This window comes from Octopus bimaculoides, chromosome 13 (assembly GCF_046866305.1).
Source record: "Octopus bimaculoides isolate indiv1 chromosome 13, ASM4686630v1, whole genome shotgun sequence".
Lineage (NCBI taxonomy): Eukaryota > Metazoa > Mollusca > Cephalopoda > Octopoda > Octopodidae > Octopus > Octopus bimaculoides.
The window spans coordinates 19,925,171-19,947,932 of NC_142940.1; the positions used below are offsets into that span (position 1 = coordinate 19,925,171).

The 22,762-nt window shown below is 37.5% G+C and overlaps 1 protein-coding gene across 1 annotated transcript in view; it reads right to left on the reverse strand.

Moving 5' to 3' along the window:
- The window catches only part of LOC106880352 (protein mesh), a 90,600-nt gene extending 71,066 nt beyond the window's left edge, over positions 1-19,534 (reverse strand). Inside the window, exon 1 of the mRNA XM_089361557.1 lies at positions 19,455-19,534. Within this exon, the coding sequence (XP_089217683.1) occupies positions 19,455-19,509 (55 nt within the window). The 5' untranslated portion in view covers positions 19,510-19,534. The remainder of the gene's footprint in view (positions 1-19,454) is intronic.
- Positions 19,535-22,762: the final 3,228 nt, after the last annotated feature.

The window sequence follows — 22,762 nt, forward strand, 5'->3', positions numbered from 1 at the left end:
GCAATATAGTGTATATTTCTTTTAAACATTATGGAGAAAAGAAATTTTGGTTTTCTTAATGAAAATTTTGATTTTAATAAAGCTGCTGTCATTTTTGATGACGCACAACGTGTGCGCAACTGCGTGTTGGCCGTGTGGAAAGTATACTCAGCCGCTTAAGTGATAGCACCGTTATAAAATTAAGTAGCGATTTGTTGCTTACTTTGTTACGTTCTATTTCCTCCAGCAGGGGAAATTACATACATCTGATAGACTGAAGTCTTATCGTACGAAGCTTTATTTCTCACCCACTTAACGCTAATAAAGATCGGGATGAACACCTACCTTATGGATCTCTGAGTTTAAGAAAGATAAGTACTAAGAAAGTAAAGAAATTGCTTTTGGGCTTAACAGAATAGCCAAAGGAAATTAGCTTCAACTTCTTAACAAATTATTGTTGCCAGTGCACAATTTTATTTATTAACAGATTTCTATTGTAGCCAGTGCACAATAGCCATATTGAAAATACTCCCACTCAAAAACTATCACACAAATACAGTTACATCTGTACGAATGATAAAAAAAGCCATTCAAAATTAATTTCTTATACTTCGTTAACTTAAAGTAAAATAATATATCAAACAAACAAAAAAAAAACGACTTAACTGAAAAAGCTAAGAAGATAAAATATAAATCAGATAAAACGCTACAATACGTCTGTTATCTTGAAAAGGAATAAAAGCATTTTTTCTAGGTGATTTTTTTTTTTTCTCAGCTCAGGTAAATAATAATTTGTTGCTTATCAGTGACGTTTATAGTCTTGAACTTCGTTGCAATCAAAGGAGTGATATAAGTGGTAGAATTTTTTATCAATCTCAAGAAAGCTGAAAATGTCAAGCACATCATTGGGAGGCATAAAATTGCACGTTATCTTTCTCCCTATTTCTTGCTCAAGGTCTTTTCACAGAAATGAGACGCCCTTGAGTTTAGTTCAAACAAATTAGAAATTAGGAATAGTTTTGCATGTAAATATAATTATGGTTTCTGAGATAGACAGTAACAACAATTTCGAGAGAGAGAGAGAGAGAGAGAGAGAGAGAGAGAGAGAGATGAGATAGTTGCTCGAATTGATTCCAGTAAGTGATTTGTGGTTGCTATACATGACTCGTACTGAAGAATGAAAGACAAACTATTAGAACTCAGTTTGCAAAGAGAAGTAACTAAAAATCGTATGGCATGTTGTCCAACACTCTACTGGTCCTGATACGCACTATCCTTAGAAGATAAAGGTACTTATATCACAATAGAATGAGTCCAATAGAGAGAATATGGCTGGCAGAGTTAATTAAGTACTAGGCAGCCAGCTGAAAGGGATTTAGCTCTGTGCCCATGCTCATGACACTCAATCTCCTGTAAGGATTGCAGAGAGAATAACATGCGACTGTCAAGACTGAAGTCCAAAATAAAACTGAATAAGCAATTAGTTTGAACATTTGTGAGCTGATTGCATGAGATTGTACACTGCCTACTTGTTCAAAGAAACAAGAACTGCTGCAAAATGGTTGGATGTATTGTGAAAACTTCCTACGATGTTAGTTCAGTGGTTAATGCATATTGTTGGGTGAATCTTTGTCAATCAACCGGATGGCTTTTTCTTAGATGCTCTCTAAATTTGTTTCGTAGATATGCATGCAGTACTCTATGGGCAGTATTTGTGCATTGTAAACTGCTACAACCAATCAACACTATACATGTTCTAAGGCTTTTACAAAATCTGAGTTTTTAGGATGTATCTTTAGCTACAATAGAGATATGTGATGGTGATGAAAAGTGATGCAATATAGTGGTGCTTATCGTTTGTAAAATTACTGGTGGCTTTAGTCACATGGTGTTCGTGAATAAGGAAGAGATAATATAGTTTAGTGCAGTACTCTGACACGTATCCAGCTAGTCCTTTCTAGTATTTTTGAGAGTATCCAACTTCTGACTTTTATCTTTTGTTTGTTTCAGTCGTTTGACTGCAGCCCTGCTGGGACACCGCCTTGAGGGGTTTTAGTCAAAGAAATCGACCCTGGTACTTATTCTATTGGTTTCTTTTGCCGAAGCGCTAAGTTATTGAGATGTAAACACACCAACACCAGTTATTAAGCAGTGATTGGGGACAAACACAGACACAAAGACACACATGCAAAGAGATATACATACATGCAAAGAGATATACATACATACATACATACATACATACATACATACATACATACATGCATACATACATGCATGCATATATATATAACAAGCTTCTTTCAGTTTCCGTCTGTCAAATCCACTCACAAGGCTTTGGTCGGGCCGAACCTATAGTAGGAGATACTTGCCCAAGGTTCCACGCAATGAGACTGAACCGGGAACCATATGGTTGTGAAGGAAACTTCTTAACACACAGCCACAATTTTAAGATATATTTTCAATAGATACCACTCGATATCATATGCAATAACGTTGAGTAAAGTTACAACTTACTTTCTTGATTTTTAAAATTGGGGTTTGCATTTCTGCTTAAGTAAAATTAATTATGAGACATTAAATGAATTTTCGTTTACACTTCTTTCTCTTTATTAGCTGCTGAGCTAATGTTGAGTGGAACTATGACATTACAAAATGGTAAAACTTAGTGAGTTTAATAGTATAATTTAAGTCATTATTGATATATATTTAGAAGACTAGAAGATCCAGGTCAGAAGTCTGTGAATAAGATCTTGTATATAAGCATGGCTTACACGATGTTTTTCTTCAAAACCAGTACGACAAAAGTATACCACCTATTTTATAGTACTTGCTACATTTGAATAATAACAACTTATACATGAATATGTGTTTATTATTTTGATGCTAGCAACAAAGATTTACGAATGCAGTTTTCCCATTATCAGCAATTCAGTATATCTGAACACAGAAGTAGTAAAAAATATCTTTCAAGAATAAAAAGGAAAGAGTCAGAACAGTCAGGTGAATTATACTTCACTCAATAAAATAACGCATAGTCTATGCACAGCTTCGCTGACACCATAGTAGCTCTCCATGTATAGCTGCAGCACAATAACAATTGAGAAATATATAAGAAATAGATTCTGCGGTATTGATTTTTTTTGTTAACACAGGCTGCATTTTTTTCCTTCATTCAAGATACGAGTAAAAAAAAAATCTATACAGACGATTGTTTAAATACCAATATATTACTGGTACTTAGTTAACTTTAACTAAAGGAATGAAAAGCAACAATGAAAGACGCCAGTTATCTGCTTTCTGAGCGCCAATTCTACCACTTTCAGATTCCGGTACATTATCGATTATATAAATATCATTCTATTCTATTCACGTGTTAGAAGATTTTTATCTCGACAACTTGCTTGTCGATTTTCTATAAAAGTTGACAAAATCGCAGAAAGCGCAACAGAGCTTTTGGAGAGTTGAAGAAATCTTGTGAAATTTCTGCCAGTAGTAATTCAACTATTCTAAACTATGTTCGTGTTAATATCCAATTCCATCTTTATGCATTGTTAATGATCGTGGTGATGGTCAAAGACCGTTACCTTTACTACATTAGTACTTTATACGGCCAAATGTCAGGCCCTTCGATTCTTTTACATTGATCTCGCTATTTACGTGGCTCTCTATTTTCAATGTGTCTTCCTAACCATCTACCCATTCATCGATCTACTTATTTGCTTCCTCATTTGCCCCGACTTCTATAAACCATTACAGAACTAGTTGCAGTTATTCTAAAAGAACAGCAAATTTTGTCCGCATAGTGACAGAAATTTTTCTTCAGTCGTAAATAGAATTCCGATTGAGCGAGTCACGCATAAAGTGGAGCATACTAAATTTTTTAGTACACTATGGTTGATGAAACCCTCAGGAAAGGTCAAAATACTTATTAAGCTCACTCATTCGGTTATAATTTAGAACCTATCTACTAGAGTTGTCCATCTTAATGCAATTTATGTTAGTATTCACATGGGCAACCAGTAGGTATCGCTACGTTTTATATCAGGGACTACATTATATCAAACAGTTTTGCAATGAAACTCTTCATTCGACATTTCGTTGTACCAAAAGATGCAGCAGATTTTTTTCGGACATACCATGTGGAAATCATTGATCTTATTCGTGTCTCAATTTACCACTGACTAACATTCTGAAACAAGCATTAGGACATTTATGACACAGCTGTTATACAGTGAATAATTCATTCGAACAATGTACCTTTACAATGAAGAAAATTAAATGAGATTTTATATCACGGTTAAACTACTTGTTTTTTTTTTTGCATAGATATCCTGAATATAGCTGTTCTTCAACATCCACCTTCCCGTCATCAGTAATTACTCCAAATTCAAGTCATGCATTGAAATCACTTCCTCTCTCTATCTATCTATCTATCTATCTATTTTGTCTGTTTATCTCTGAAGTCATCATCCTTGTTGACTCCAGTCTATTCAACTTCTGGCTTTTGTACTCAGTCGACACCGACAGTGCTACTCAAACAGAAGCTAAATTAACTTTCTGAACAATCTGTAATTATTTAGTATCCAGAGTAATATCCCAGTTTCTCTTAACCATTTTCTGTGCTACAAATCCAGTCTTTTTCTAAACATTATCGTCTGTCTTGTTAGATTCTTGCCTAATCAAAGTAATGCACAATACATCTTCTTACAAGTACCGGAGACTAACCATACTTATGGCAGTAAATACGTTTCCCTTCTGATATATCAGATGCAGCTAATCTTTCTCACTTAAAGAACATTGCCAAAACTGCAACACAAAAGATTCTTCTTATAACCTGAAAATATATTAATATTGATCAGTCGTTGACCTACTAGAATTTTTATGTCAGAGCTATAATGGAGTAATGGGCAATATCTTTCATATATCAGGCAAGCGCACCAAATCGAAGCCAAAATTATCATTCACCAATATGCCTCAGTTACTAACTTACAAACGCTTATTCTTTTTTCCTTTTTCTGCTACTATTACAACGGTCTCTGTACCTTTGAACTGCATAAATATATATATTCCGCCTTAACTGAAGTCTAACCAACACACGCGTTTCTTCTCTTTTTATCACGTTTAGTAGTCTTAACCTCAATTGTCCCAGGTAAATATTTTTTGTATTCATCCTGCCCTTTCAGAATTGTAACTCTCAGAAATTCTCAGAAATTTTGTTTCTTGTTCTGCAACACTCAGAAATTACGTTTCTTGTTCTGAATTTTTTTTTTCTTTGACCTAAGTATTTTAAAACGGTCTGAAAAAAGTTTGCAAAGTTATGGGTGCTTGCTCACTTCCTTTGTCTAATTTACTAAATGAATAATTAAGGTATTACATAATCATATCTAAAGAAAATTAGTGGCCCATGACAAATTAAAGATCCTTCTAAAATTTGAAACCGAATTGCAGATTCAGTTTCGTGTGAACCTATATCACTGCTTCTTAAGGACACCATCTATAATAGCAAAACTGATAAAAGAAGTTGATAAGTTGCTATTAAATTAGGTTATTTCACATATACGCCGATTTTCTACACAAAAGCATGTACGAATGAGTTTAACATACCTTACATAATATAAATGCATATATGCGCATGTGCAAATAATATAAGCACAATAAACATAGTTTCCTTTAACCAATAATTAATACATTTAAATACCCGGTAGATATATATTTGTAGCTTCATACAATACATCTATACATACATACATACATACATATATATATATATATATATATATATATATATATATATATATATATATAATACAAATTATATGTGAGCATATGCCTATATACATACATATATGTACATACTTACATCTACATGTATATATAGATGCATATCCGGGTACAGGACATAAAAAAAAACCTGGACAAAAAAGGTTTCGGAACATAAACAAAGCACAAAAAACAGACATTTTTTGCGGACAACAGAACGAACACATAGGAAAACAGACAAGCCACGTATGGAACTTTTCCTTCATCAGCTGCTTCTATTCTAAACTAGGCGTTTCGAAGATGAGGTAGAACGCGCTCTTAGAATAGCTCTTCCCGCAAAGCGAACTAAACCTGCTATGCCGAGGATTCCAAAGTAGCAAACAAAAACCAAGACAGAGAAAACTAAACAGTGAAAACAACGTTTGAGGGCCGCTAAGCCGAACGAGATGAGATACTGAACGCTGTGATGTGACGAACTTGAGCGGAGAGAGATAGCAGTTCGTGTTGCCTTTATGCTGGCCGAATGGAGAAAGGAAGAGGTGACCACAGGTCACGTGTGATCAACGAGGAGTGGTAGAGAGAGGAAAAGCGAGGAATTTGAACAAAGGTGAGTGACGAGAGACAGGGAGGAAGAGTAAGAGAGAGATATAGGAGTGAAGGGGAGAAGCAGGGACAACAGATGGAAGAAGAACGAGAGGGGGAGATGGGTAAGAAGAAAGATAGATAGATAGATAGATAGATAGATAGATAGATAGATAGATAGATAGATAGACAGAAAGATAGAGTATATATATATATATATATATATATATATATAAGCATGTATATACACATAAATATATATACACACATATATACATACAAATATATATATACATACATACATACATACATACATACATGCATACATATATATATATATATATATATATATATATATATATATGTGTGTGTGTGTGTGTGCGTGTGTGTGTGTGTGTGTGTAGCTACACACATACATAAATGCATGTTCTGCAAATACATTTGCATAGTGATATGTTCGCATACATATATACTGGTGTACATATAAACGTGATTATAAATAATCAACAGTCAACAGCAATAACGGAAAATAAATTTTCTTATCTGCCTAGCAACGTTAACAAGCTTAAGAAGAAATCAAAACAGATGGATAGAAAACGTTATTCGTGCCATGGTAGTGAGAAACAAGTTGACTGCAATGCTTCTCTTTTGTAAAGGACAGAAAAGGGTTATGAGTCTTTAGATACGAAATCATGTCGGAAAACTCTGAGAAAATTTGAAGGAGTTATGTTTTACCTACGGTGGGTGCAGACATATATTTTTCTGTGATTCACTCCGTACGCTTGTTATCCATTTCGGAATATATCTAGCCGGAGAGATATGCATTTTAGGCGAACAAATAAATAGATTTTATTTGATCCAAAAGCATTTACGAGAAAACAGTTTTTTCGACAATACAGACTTGACAACGAAAATATGTTAATACCTATGATGTTTAGATATAAATGTTCTCGTGTTTGTTACATTTTTGTGTGGGTGTGTAGGAGAGACACAGAGACAGAGGGGCAGACAGACATAGGCAAAGAGAGAAAGAAAGAGGGAGAAAGTATGAGCGAAAGAGAGAGATAAAATTAACTGAACAGGTGGAGACTTCGTTGTTCTTCTCATCATGCAAAGTGAAACGCGCGGCCTTAGTGTTTAGTTATTTTGAATTTAGTATTGTAAATTATTTCTTTAGAATTGGTTGATATTATTCATTTATATCTTGTTTATTGAAACCCTCACACGACATGAAAATAACATTTACAACAATTTTAGGGCGCAAGGTTTCAAATCGTGTGGCTTCAGATTGTAGGGTACCGAACCGCAAGGTACGACTCCAGTGACCCACTGTTCAGTTCACTGTTTGTGCAAACCATAAATTGGAACTATATTTCATATTAGGTGTGTACCTGGTTCGGTTTCATTTCCTGACTGGAGCATTACCATTGGCGTTTCACCTTCCGTTTCTGAACGAAATTGGAATAAAAATTGCAAATTTGCATTTCCTGTTCTTCAAAAGGCTCTGAGGTCTAAAATTTGAAGCAATTAATTCTGCCAAAAACTTCAATCTTAGACTAAAGCGTCTGTGTCAGATTACTTTGCTATGTCATATGACAAAAAGGCAAAAACTTTTCAGAGAAACACCAATAACACAATAAGCTATACTTTGATATATTTAGATGACTTGGCCTGACCAGGTCATGTCTAACTTAATAGCCCTACTTGGTTTTGTTTAGAAAATTGAATTGTTATATTTTTGACAGATAAAATATTTTATTTCTTCTTTTCTGTTATTCCAGTTCTGACATTTAATAAAATAAACATTCCTCTTGAAACTTGAGTACAAAAACTCTTTAGGGTAAACAACCTATTTCTGCTTCGTACTATGTTATTGAAGTAATAGAATTTTACCTTCTTTAACACAGCACAAGGGTTTCGACAATTTTGTTTTACTCATTGTAACTAAAAAAAAAAAAAAAGAAATCAGGTTTCAGTGCAATTTTGACACACCTTGAAACATGTCTGTCATGTATCAAATTTATTAGGTGACTTATTAACCAATATCTTTTGAAAAGTCTCAAGATATATCCCTCTCCGCACATTAAACTGAATGATTCAGCGACTTTTAAATATGCATGATTAGCTGCATATCATCACTCCAAAAATGAGCTTAGTTTTTAAACATTTAAGGCGGCGAGCTGGCAGAAACGTTAGCACGCCGGGCGAAATGTTCATCGGTATTTCGTCTGCCGCTACATTCTGAGTTCAAATTCCGCCGAGGTCGACTTTGCCTTTCATCTTTTCGGGGTCGATTAAATAAGTACCAGTTACGCACTGGGGTCGATACAATCGATTTAATCCGTTCGTTTGTCTTTGTTTGTCCTCTCTGTGTGTAGCCCCTTGTGGGCAATAAAGAAATAAGAATTCAAACATTTAAAATGCACATTTGTCTGTTAGGCTTCTTAAATTAGAGCTATGATATACATCTTCAACAACAACAAAACAAATCAAACTCATGTTTGATGACAACAAGCTGTTTGTAATCTCATGATTTTATGTCCAGTAAACAGCTTCCACATCGCCTCTGAATAGGTTCCTCGTTAAAGCTGAACAGTTTCCGCATTACAAGGGCAAGATTGTAAAAGTTAAATAGCCATTTAGAGAGACTTTGTTCAGGACAAACTAATGCAAAATATATTTAACATTGCTTCGGTGACGTCTTCTTTCGATTTCGGGGCTAACGATATGATTGAATACACGTTAAAGAAGTTATAAAGTATAAAGAGAAAACATGTCAGTTTGACACCTGACGTGTGGTAGACGTGAGGTATGAAAGTGACCGCAGAGAAATTTGAGATGAAGTGATTTGTCCAAGAATACAACGCCTCATCCGATCCCGGAAATGAAACCACGATCTCATGGTCGCGAGGCCATTCGCCCACATACACACACACACATAATGAGTGTCTGTGTCTGTGTTTGCGTTTGTGTGTGTGTGTGTGTGTGTGTGTGTGTGTGTGTGTGTGTGTGTGTGTGTGCTCGCGCACGTGTGCGTATGTGCACATTGATATGAACGTTTCCATAGACATTCACAAGACGTTCACAAGACGTCTCAGCAACTTCAACTGAGAAAATATACAACACACAGTAGGAATGATTTACAGTAAACGAAAACTAAGGATTATTTCCCAAAGTAAAAATAAGTATTAGTTCAATACAATTCTGAAGCTCAATACAATTCTAACGTAACATTTTATTTTTCAAAATATTACAAGGGTTACAAAAGATTATTGAATTTCCAGAATGGGTCACCATGATGGTAAAAACGTGGGAAATGCTGTTTCAAATAAGGGTAATATTTATTTCCAATTTTGGCACAAGGACAGAACCCTTAGGAGATAGTGATAGTCGATTACATTCACCCAAGTCCTTCAACTGATACTCATTTCATCAATCCAAAGACGATGAAAAGGCATAGAAGACCTCGGCAGAATTTGAACTCAGAACGTAAAGCTGGAAAAAACGTCGCTAAGCATTTTCTCCAGTATGCTAACGATTCTGCCAGATCGCTTCCTTACAGTAATTCTTATTATTGGTGCAATGCCCGAAATTTGGGAGAAGGGAGCTAAGCGATTACATCGATCCTAGTGCTCAAATAATCCTTATTTTATAAACCCAGAAAGGATAAAAGGCAAAGTTGATATCGGCGGAATTTGAACTCAGAACACAAAGTGCTAGAAGGAATGCCACAAAGCATTTTGTCCGACATGCAAACGATTCGGCCAGCTCGCCGCCTTAAATGAAGGTAATAATACAAGGAAACCGTAACGTCTATACCTTTCCCATTGGTATGAATAATACTGATGAAATGAAACTGCTACAATAAAAAATAGCAACAAGATGCAGTCTGATGACAGATTACTCATAGCAGCGAAAAAAAAACTATATAATTAATTTCCATGGTGATAAATGTAATTAAAGAAGGCGTTTATATTTGTTCAATTTTGTAACATGAACATAATTAGAGTATTCATAAATGCCGAACAGGTGTTAAATCTTGCTTCTGTGAGACACTATGGTATATATAATAAGTTGCAAAGACTCCAAAGTGAAACAACTTTAATACAGAAATGTCATTAAACACAACAAAAGACTATATAAAGCGAAAATCAATCGATGTAAGAAGTTAACTAATTTTCATATAGATTAGATTCACCTTCACGCTAGACGAACGCTTGACCTTTACAGGTCGCATCTCAACTACTATTACAGCTTGACCTCAAAGAGTATGTGAATATGTCTCTCACAGACGTGCACATACGCCCGCCTGTGCTCACACGCACACACGAGCACACACACACACACACTCCTCAAAATACATAGTATATATATATATATATATATATATATATATATATATATATATATATATATATATATATATATATATATATGTATGGATGGGTGATATTTATATGGGTATATAGATACACACACACGTATATATATATATATATATATATATATATATATATATATATATATATATATATATATATATATATAGGGAGAATTCACAAAAAAAAAAAGAATACGAAGACAGGTGGTGCAGAAAACAAACAGATGTATTAGTATAACGCTCGGGAATTGAAAAAGTCTTTAACGTTTCGAGCCTACGCTCTTCCACAGAAAGGAACACAGAAAGAAACAAGAAGAGAAACAAGGAGAGAAAAAAAGGGTGTTTATCTTTTACTTCATTTGACTCCGGCTATGCTGGAGCGTTACCTTTAGTCGAACAAATCGACACCCAGAACTCATTTTTTAAAATATCCTAGTACTTATTCTATCGGTCTTTTTCGCCAACGTGCTAAGTTATGGAGACATAAACACATCCGTACCAGTTGTCATGCGTTAGTGGGGGAACAAGCACAGTAACAAATGCACACACAAACACATGTATTTAATATATATATATATATATATATAGCAATAAGAAAATGGAGGGGAATATGAGGTACTCATCAACTTGCAGACACTGTATTCCGTTGATTAATCTGTTTATTTTATCACCAAAATGGCAATAAAGACAATATACTGACACTTATGACATACCATGTTATATCAACAATTAAGATTTCAAATTTAAAGGATATCTAGCAGACGGGCTTCTTTCAGTTTCCGTTTATCAAATATACTCACAAGGCTTTGGTTTGCCCGCTTCTATAGTAGAAGACACTTGCCTAAGGTGACATGCGGTGGAAATGAACTCAGAACAATGTGATTGGGAAGCAAGCTTCTTGCCACACAACCGTGCCTATGCTTATATATATATATACATATATATATGTGTGTGTATATACACACATACTAACACACACACACACACACACGCATACATACATACATACATATGAGATTTCTGAGCTTAGAGACTGTCTCGATTAAATGAGAGTGATGCTCGGGTACGGTAGTTTAAAAGGAAATTTAAGGTATGAGATTTAATCCTTGATAGAAAAAATGGGATTACGCCATTGATGTACCGGAAGAAGAGAGAACTGAACAAAACCGAACCCTATGTTATACCAGAACTGATGATAAGTCAAAGATGAATGTCTCAGCACAGGCCGACAGAAAGCTATGCGACAGACTAACACCGATCCAAGATGCGTGTCACAAAGGGAGCTCATAAATGAGAAGTTTTAACAAGAAATTTGCGTGCGAGACAGTCTAAAGCTTTAGCGTCATGAAGATTATTACAGTTTCCATCAAATTTCTCAAGAATGAGAGTCCTCGAACACGTGTCTTAGGGGGAGCGGTTTTCTTTACAAATATAGGTTTTAAATTTTGGCACAAGGCCAGCAAGTTCGGGGAGGGGTCTAAGTCGATTACATCGACCCCAGTGCTCTACTGATACTTATGCTGTTGACGCCGAAAGGATGAAAAGCAAAGTCGACCTCGGCGGAATTTGAACTCGGAACATAAAGGCAGACGAAATGCCGCTAAACTTATTGCCCGGCGTGCTAATGATTCTACATACTCGCCGCCTTACGCTTTACTAATATTTATTGTGTACGTATCTGTGTGTGTGTGTATGTATCTACAGGTGTGAAATCGTGTCCACGTGTAGCCTTCGAGTTTTTCTATCCAAAAGGGGATTTAGCTCAATATTTGTTGTTGGCACTTCGTCGCTTACGACGTCGAGGGTTCCAGTTGGTCCGATCAATGGAACAGCCTGCTCGTGAAATTAACGTGCAAGTGGCTGAGCATTCCACAGACACGTGTACCCTTAACGTAGTTCTCGGGGATATTCAGCGTTACACAGTGTAACAAGGCTGGCCCTTTAAATTACAGGCACAACAGAAACAGGAAGTAAGAGTGAGAGAAAGTTGTAGTGAAAGAGCACAGCAGGGTTCGCCACCATCCCCTGCCGGAGCCTCGTGGGGCTTTAGGTATTTTCGCTCAATAAACACTCACAACGCCCGCCGGTCTGGGAATCGAAACCGCGATCCTATGACCGCGAGTCCGCTGACCTAACCACTATGCCATTGCGCCTCCACTGCTCAATATCTAAACGCTGTCATTTATAGGTTTATGTGCTTCGAGATGCGTTATGCCAAAAAAGAATTAGTTCATGTTTTCTCGTTCGTGTTTATAAATTCTAATGACGTCAGCAACATGTATGTATGTATGTATGTATGTATGTATGTATGTACATATGTATGGTGGTAGGGTGTGTGAGTGCTGGCTTGGCGGAGAAGGAAGTATATGCAGACCTGAACCACATTAATGATGTTTTGTTGCCCTTTATGAAAATTATCATCAGCAAAAGCTATGTGAGAATCGAAAATTTGAAATGACCATTTATCGCAGCATGCATAAACATCGTCATAGCAGCCATTATATTGAGTCGATATGGAGACGTAATTATATTTCTGATAAGAATCATTAAAACGTCATTAACATATCAACATATACCATTAGTATATACCATTAATTCCTCATATCATAAAATACGCAAGAGTTTTGTTAGTTTTAGTACTCAGTTAAAACACTCCCATAAGTAATAGCTTGCTGTAGGACAGTCTCCCGCCAGTGATACTAAATATTTTCTTTAAAAAAAAAACCATAAAGAAAGGAGCCACCTATTACGTATCGTACTACTATATTCTTCCTTGAAACATCATTTGAAAGAATGATTTTTAGGTTTTCTTAAAAGAATACAAAAGTGAGGGTTTTTTTCAGATTTTCTTGGAAGAATGCAAAAGTGGTTTTCTGTTGTCTTTTTACAAGACATTAACTTGTCAGTTACATAAGAAGTTCGCCAGCCTGGCCAGTAAGAAAATAAAGAGATGGAACAAACGCCACTAAACATTTTATTGGAAGCTCTAATAAATCGATTCATCTATGACTCTGGATTGGTATTTTACTTTATCGACCTGACTCTAGAACGATTAACCGTAAAGTTAACCGCTGCATATTTGAACGCAAAATGTTAAAAAACCTGGACGCTCACTTTAAGGCATTTGGTCCGGTACTCTATCGATCGTAGCAATTTGGTCCAAGACACGCTGTATTTGAATAAAATATGGCTTTTCTACTCTAGGCGCAAATCCCGAAATTTTGCGGGTGGGGGCCAGTCGATTAGATCGACCCAGTACGTAACTGCTACTTAATTTATCGATCCCGAAAGGATGAAAGGCAAAGTCAACCTCGGTGGAATTTTAACTCAGAACATAAAGACAGACGAAATACTGCTAAGCATTTCGGCCGGCGTGCTAACGTCTCTGCCGGCTTGCCACTTTATTGCCAGCTCGCTATATGGCTATTCACGGCTGGAATAGCCGTGAATAATCTTTCATCATGAGTCTGTTTAGTCAGGATTATGAGCTAAACAACAAAATAACAAAAGTTAACATAGACACAAAGCCATAAATTTCGTTCAAGGAATCAGTTTATTCCGTCTACCGCTGAGTATTTGAATATACTTTTACTAAATTGCCCCGGAATTTATGACAGAGCAACTTTGAACTCGGACGTAGAGAGACATCACTAAATATCTCATGGCATTTCTGTCAGTTGTTTTAACGAAACTATCATCCAACGCCAAGCAATGTGTGAGCCTCTATGCAAACGCCCGACCTACTAGATATGATAGGCAACATCTCCCACAATATACTGCCTAAAATACAACAGGGAGAACACACTGTGTAATGTAGTCCTAGATACACTATGTCCGAAAAAGAAAACTTGAGTGGCCACAACTGAAACACCTTTGACTGTAAGTTTGTTATATAATTATTGAGCTGGTATTTATTAGCAAATTATAGATAACACAACATATGAGGGTTGGCGTATGTGTTTGTGTGTATGTGTATGTATTCAATCAATAGTTTCAAATGTTGGCACAAGGCCAGCAATTTTAGGGCGGGATAATCGATTACACTGACCTCAGTTCTCAACGGGTACTTATTTTATCGATCTCGAAAGGATGAAAGGCAAAGTCAACCTCGGCGGAATTTGAACTCAGATCATAATGTGTCGGAAAATTACTGTCAGGCATTTTTGTCCGATGTACTAACGATTCTGCCAGCGACATCCCGACAAGATGCTAATTAAACAGAAAATAACCTAGAGACTCAAATATACTTTTCTACTCAAGGTACAAGGCCTAAAATTTTGGGGGAGGGGCCCAGTCGATTAGATTGACCCCAGTACGCAACTGGTACTTAATTTATCGACCCCGAAAGGACGAAAGACAAAGTCGACTTCGGCGGAATTTGGACTCAGAAAGTAAAGACAGACGAAATACCGCTAAGCATTTCGCCCGGCGTGCTAACGTTTCTTATTTCTTTATTGCCCACAAGGGGCTAAAAAATAGAGGGAACAAACAAAGGGGTTAAGTCGATTACATAGACCCAGTGCGTAACTGCTACTTAATTTATCGACCCGAAAAGGATGAAAGGCAAAGTTGACCTCGGCGGAATTTGAACTCAGAACGTAAAGACATGCAAAATACCGCTATGCATTTCGCTGGCGGGCTAACGTTTCTGCCAGCACGTCGCTTTAGAGACTCAAATATAATATCACAACTATATATAAATTCTTATATGGAAGGCGAAAAGGAAAATCCTGAACTGGCGGGATTAGAATATAAAATGCAAGGGGCAATACTTAAATAGCACAGTGTATTTCGACTTGTGGTCCATGTTATTCCACAACCTTTTCCTGTATTAGAGCAATATTTTGTTGGTTTCAATGGGTTACTGAAAACACTGGAAGAAATTTGGAATTACGGTTTCTGCTGTTTAAGACCATCAATCGGTTTTGAGTTGTCTTTAGTAGAGTTAAGTCTCCAGTCTGAAGATAAATTTCGGGTCCCCACCCCCACCCCCAGCTTCAGAGGCTACAAAAATGTAATGAGTGCTGTGCTTCTATAACTCAATAATGTTACAGAAAGTAAAATATGCAATGTTGGAAGCTGGACGGCAAAAGAGCTTGTCGGAAATTTACTTCTCCTACTTATTTAAAGCACATAAGTTAAACAAAAATGGCTTCAAACGAAAATCGAAAATTGCCATGTGCTTAAATTTTCACCTAATAATAATCTGTAGTGGATTAACGGCTTTCCAATGTATTAGACATTTCTCGATAATAGGAAAACGAGAAAGAAATGTTATTAAATCGATTGATTTCATTCTTGGGAATAAAGAACGAATTTTCCTTCCTTTTTACGTTTTTTAGTTTAGAGTTGCACAGTATTGTAATTGAGTGGCTGGTCGCTAGATATGGGTTTCTTAATACTCAATAGCTCAGACCACCTAACTGTAAATAAGTGTTATACTGCCATACAATTCACTTCTTTAAATAACACGAACAAGTGTTCAAGTATTCATATTCGAATGGCATAGCTATTACGTCTGGTATACGATTCAGCAAGCCGATAAAATGAAAAAGTTTGTTAATTAGATTTAGAAAAAATTAAGATAGCATGGCTGGGTGTAGCTAAAAAAAAGGTTCCCCAGTTAGAGGTGATTTGTGTACCAGTCCTTATTTGTGGATGAGTTTTCATTTATGTTACTAAAGACTTTGAAAATGACACAAACCCACATTCCTTCACAGTTATTGAGTAGAGTTATCTCAATGCCCCTTAAACCCTAGGTAAATTAATGAACTGGCGCTTAACTTTAATTTTCTGGCACTAAGGGCATAAGAGATAAATTTTCCACTTGGATGCCGGGCCACCAGCTCAGGTAGCATTTCCAGATTACCTGTTACCCATTACCAACATTTTAAATGACCTGTGATAATAGAATACTAAGTATACTGCCCTAACACATAATAAAACGCCTGTAGTCAAGGCACTCGAGCGTCAATATCATCAACTCAGCCATTTCACGTTTAGCCGAAAAAACATGGCGGTTTTCATCAAACTATACTGTTTGCATCGTCACGACTGTTACGTAATTACAGATGTTCTCCGCTTAAATGTCTATGATCAATGGTCTGTTCGACCATCAGTGTTGATCAGAAGCTAAGCAACAACAAAACCTTAAATGAACACATTCTAACTAAGCCTGGTTAGCGGAAATCTTATTTACTGAATGCTTCCATGTAAAAATGGTGTAACACGACGTGTTATACAATTTTAATGAGATCTTTCTTAAACTTATAACAGCATAAGACCACCACGTCTTTAGTGAGCCGAGTTGGTTCAGATGCCCAGCTTGCCACAAATAAGCTGTACAGCAACGAATGTAATGAAGTACAACACCATGACATATAAGCTGCATGCTAAAATCATAGGACTTACGTTAAATATTATATAACCTTGCAATGGGAGCAGACATAGCCGAAGGGTTATGAATATCGCTTTGCAAATATTATGTCGCAGGTTCGTGATCTCTCTGGGCAGAAAATCATATTAGGCAAATGTCTTTTGCTATTAACTCGGATTGATCCCTAACTTGTGAGTAAAATTTAATCAAGAGAAACTATGAGGAAACCCTTCGGATAAACAGTTTTGTTATACAATGTCATGCTAATTTTGCTTTAAGGTCGACTCTATGCTATTCCGTCTACCGCCAAATTGGTGCCAAAAATACTGATCAACACTCATTTGGACCGCGTCAGTAAGGCTGAGAGAGGGGTTCTGGCGATTGGACAATTCCAGATCTCCATACGCGCAATCCATTCTTGATCTGTGGCTGTCATTAGCGGAGTCTATTTTGTTGCAAACATCTGGACCAGAGTTTGGAATTGAAAGTGGCCTCCTGCTTCCCACCAACCCCTAGGGCCAAGAGTAGCACGCTTTCTTCTGACTAAGCGATCAAAAAATAATTCTTTAATAAAAAGCTGAACTTTCCTCTGAGTAATTATTGCATCGGCAAGAATGCATAGCAGAGTTGGAAATTTTTGCTTGCTTTCGGCAAGAGTTTAAACTAGAGTCGGATAATTTTGTTTGTTGTGAGGAATATAAAATCTAATATCGCATCCATACTAATTGATAATATCAACTTTTCTATCTTTCTTTCTTATCTTCAGACATGGGGCAGGGTTTGAAACGATGGCTACAGTTCACGACAAATGAACTTATCGAAGTTACCGATTAAACAAAACATATTTTGCTACCCAGTTAAGCGTAATATGTGGAGGAACAAAAGCAATCGAAAGATGTCTTAACACGTATAAGGATTCGTTTACATGTTTTTGATAATACAAAATAAAACAGCAAACATCGAGACATATAGTGACGGTTTCCGTTGATAAATAGTAATGCAAAAAAAGTTCACACAGTTACAGGATAAACAGACAGGACTCCTAATCAATATTTTTTTTTATTAATATGGCATATAAAATGATAAAAATGAAAGAAAATAAAAAAGCAGGAAGTATACTGAGAAATATATTACAGCGAATCATGCAAATATTTCGTAATCTCGGCAGACAAAATGGCGACTGCGTTGCGTCAAAGAACAGTGAGAGAAATATGCTGAAAGAATCGTTCCACATCGCAGAACTCGTTCTTGTGGATAGCAAGAATGATCGGGATAGGGATAGCAATCCCTATTCTGATCAGACTGTGTATGAATGGATATGTGTGGTGGTGGTGGTGGTGGTGGTGCTGGTGGTGGTGGTGGTGAGTGGAGGACAGATTGTTAGTCTGTTGTAGGTTCGAAAACAAAAAAAAAACTATCAGAAAGCAACCAGCAGATACTTTCAGTTCCCTCTGACGAAGGGTTCTTACTGAAACGTTAGTTTTGTCTTCTTTCGCACTGCATAAAAATTTATTTCCTTGTATGATAATTATACTTCATCTCATCGACTTAACTAAAAACAGTCTGCAGTGTGATTAAAAATATATTCCATAACCTCAACTAAATTTTTGTTTTTGAACTTGTAGACACATGTTGGACATGAATCTCCCGAATAAATAACGTTTTACATAGTAACTAAACTTATTCTACGATGAGCCAACGGGGGGAGCCTCTACACGATCGATCGACTTGCTAATAATAGCAGCCAAATATCCCTCGAATTACACCCTACAGGAATAGCTTAGAAATAGATACATCAGATAAGGTAGTCTTTCAGATTTCTAAAATACTAGACGGTCACGACTGGAACGCACTTGATCATAGATCGACTGGATCGATCTTGACCTGGGGCAAAACAATAAGAACGACTGAAAAAACAGTTAATGTGTGTGTATGCATGTGTGTACACGTGTTTGTAATTATATTTTCATGAAGGGTGGCTGTGTGTGTATGTACATGCGTATGTATGTATATGTGTGTATGTGCGCGCGCGAGTGTGTCTGTATGTATGAACCTATACGTTCGCCCCTAAGGTCCGTTTGTGTGCATATGTCCGTGTAATGTGTGTGTTTTCTATATGGATTCTTTTTTTGTCCGAATGGATACGAGTGTAGGCTTGTGTGCGTATATTTGCAATCATGTGTGTATGTATGTATGTATGTGCGTGTGTGTGTGTCGCCGTATGCGAGTGTGTGTCTGTGTGTGACCGAGTGTTTTTGTGTGTGTGTGTGTGTGTGTGTGTGTGTGTGTGTGTGTGTGCGTTTGTGTGTGCATGTGTTTGTGTGTGTGTTTTTTTACCCAATAAGGTTGAGAAATACTCGTTTTCCACTTTACCTTGGCTGCAAAACAAAAGAAGGAGAAAAGCCTCCATTGACACTCGGCTGTTCATCCCGATCACTCTCCGGTCACCGACTGGCAAACCTAGTAAGCTTTTCTGCTGCTGCTGCTGCTGCTGTTGGCAGTGGTGGTACTGCTGCCGCTGTCGCTCTTCGAGACACTTTTCACTCCCTTCTTTATCTCAGTTTTGTCTTTTTCTTCATGTAACTCACTCTCTCCCCTCCCTCACTCTCTCTCTCTCTCTCTCTGTCTCAGATTATAGTTTGCCAGTTTGAGTGAAGGCTACTCTCTAAACCTTTACCGCTCTTTTCCCTCCCTTCTTTCGTTGTTTCCCTCATCTCCCCATACATTCCCTCTCTCCTCTTCCCTATCTTTCTTTCTCTTTCTCTCTCCCTCCCTTACTTTGTCCTATTCCCACTTCCAAACCCCGTTTTACTATATCACCCTTTTTTTTCTTTTCTTCTTTGTGTGTCTTCTTATCTATCACTCCCGTTCTGTTTGCATTTGTCATCCTCCCACTACCTCTCTCTTTTTCTCCCTTTGTCTCTCACTCTCACGCTCTCCGTCTCTCTCTCTCACTCTCTCTCTTTCTCTCTCTCGCTCTCTCATTTTATCTGTGTAATCATCTCTTAGATACAACCCCCCATTCCTATCCAACAACATGTATCTGTCACTCACGTTCCTTTCACCCACCTCCTACCTTTTCTCTTCAGTCTTCTCACACTCCCTTTCTCTCTCTCATTTTTTTATTGCTTTTATCTCCCCCTTCTACCCACTCTCTCTCACTCCTCTATCTTACCTCTATAACACCCTCTCTCCTTTTTCCCTTTCTCTCTTTCTGCATCACTCCCCTTCTTTCTTTTTCTCTCTCCCCCTCTCTCTATCTCTCTATCTCCCCTCGCGATCCGTGTTAACATGTTGACATTCTGTCTTTTATTCTTATCAATAAACAAATAACTATCGTCACCATTACTCACCTCCGAGATCTGCCGCCGTCACAGCAATCCTACTGAACTTCTAGCATTGTCTACAAAACCCCTCACCACCCACTACCATTTACCATCACACCGAGCCTTCTATGCCGTCGCTGGACCAGCTAGAAATAGCAGCCGTTTCTCCTTCAAACAATCCCACACAATTGTCTTTAAAACAAGTGACAGACGAGACAATGAAGTCCTGGATATACAAAATTTCAAGAGAATGCTGGGGCATTCTCTTGAAATTTTAGCCGAAAGAATCGACTCCGGGACTTTTACATTTTTTTTGTTTTTGTTAAGCTTAATTCTTATTCTATAAGGATTCCTTTTCCGAATGGCTAAGTTACTGGGACGTAAGCACAGCAACACCGGTTGTCAAAGAAATGCACACACATAAATATATATCTCTTTTACTTTTTTTACTTGTTTCAGTCATTTGACTGCGGCCATGCTGGAGCACCGCCTTTAGTCGAGCAAATCGACCCCAGCACTTATTCTTTGTAAGCCTAATACTTTTTCTATCGGTCTCTTTTTGCCGAACTGCTAGGTGACGGAGACATAAGCACACCAGCATCGGTTGTCAAGCGATGGTGTGTGTGTGGGGGGGGGACAAACACAGACACACAAACACACACACATATATACACAAATATATACATATATACGACGGGCTTCTTTCAGTTTCCGTCTACCAAATCTACTCACAAGGCTCTGGTCGGCCCGAGGCTATAGTAGAAGACGCTTGCCCAAGGTGCCACGCAGTGGGACTGAACCCGGAACCATGTCGTTGGTAAGCAAGGTACTTACCACACAGCCACTCCTGATATATATATATTTAATTATATGTATTTATTTTATCCTAATAAATAATAATTCGGATAGAATAAATGGGTTAATAGAAACCAAGGTAGCAAAGGTCACAAAATAACTGCAGTTATAACATGCGTTTACTCCATTCCTTAAATTTATATATATATATATAAAGTGTAGTATATTGCCACTTAAGTGTGGCTGACCCCTAGGGGTGGATGTTACTGTTGCTTTTAGCCCCAGGAGGACTTCTCCTCCTGGGGCTAAAAGCAACAGTAACATCCACCCCTAGGGGTCAGCCACACTTAAGTGGCAATATACTACACTTTATCGTGCAGTTACTGTTAATACTTCATTTAGAGAATTAACACACACACACACACACACACACACACACACACACACACACATATATATATATATATATATATATATATATATATATATATATATATATATATATACGTGTGTGTGTGTGTGTGTGTGTGTGTATACACGATGAGCTTCCCACATTTTCCAACTGCAAGATTCACCTACAAGGCATAGATTGGATCAAGGTGGAAGGGTTGTAGTAGACGATGCTTGCCCAAAGTTCCGCGCAGTAAGACTGAACCCGAAATCACGTGGTTGCAAAGAGAAATTCTTGACCACACACAACCATAACTCGCTGGAACAGCCATGGCTGGAATTCAGTCATAGAACTGCTCGCTTATGGTTGGCTTGAGACGAAGCACCAGTCTACCCACCATAATCAATGCCATCACCAACGCCAATACTACCAACTGCACTACCGCCGCGTCACCACCACCAGCACTACCTCCATCACTGCAATCATCTCTAAATACTACACGCTTGTTGCATCTACTGCTACCACTACAACAGACACTACAACCACCACCGCTATCAACCCCCAATGAACCAATAAACAAGAGGCCCTTGACATAGTTGCTCGACATACCATGAAAAACAACGAAATCTCCCTCAAATCATTCACCATCATACTTTGAGTAATGCGGTCCTTGGTTTCCTGAACATAGAAAAGAGCAAGTCCCACTGGAAAGGGCTGGGTACAGCCGGAATACCGTTGATCATAAGGACAGTCCCATAGGAAACGGATGCTTCAATGCCCTTAATCATTGGGGCAGTCTCATAGAAAAGAGTCGGATAGTGCTGGAATGGTCTCAGTCATAGAAATTATGTCATGGAAAACGGATAAATAAAACCTGAATGCCTTTGATCAGAGGGATAGCTCTGATGGAAAAGAATAGACACGGCTGAGATTCTCATCATCATAGGATAATCCCACTGGAAAGGGGTGAATACAGCTGGAACGCCCTTGATCATTGGGGTAGTCTCATTGGAAAAGGACGGATACAGCTAGAATGCCTTTCATTAGAGGTGATCTGGGCCTAAAGATCAACAGTAGCAACGACCATCATTAAGATCCAGTATCATCAAAGTTCTAGGAACAAACATTTTCGGACTGTTTTTGTACCGTTTAGTCAGGGGGTAAGGAAG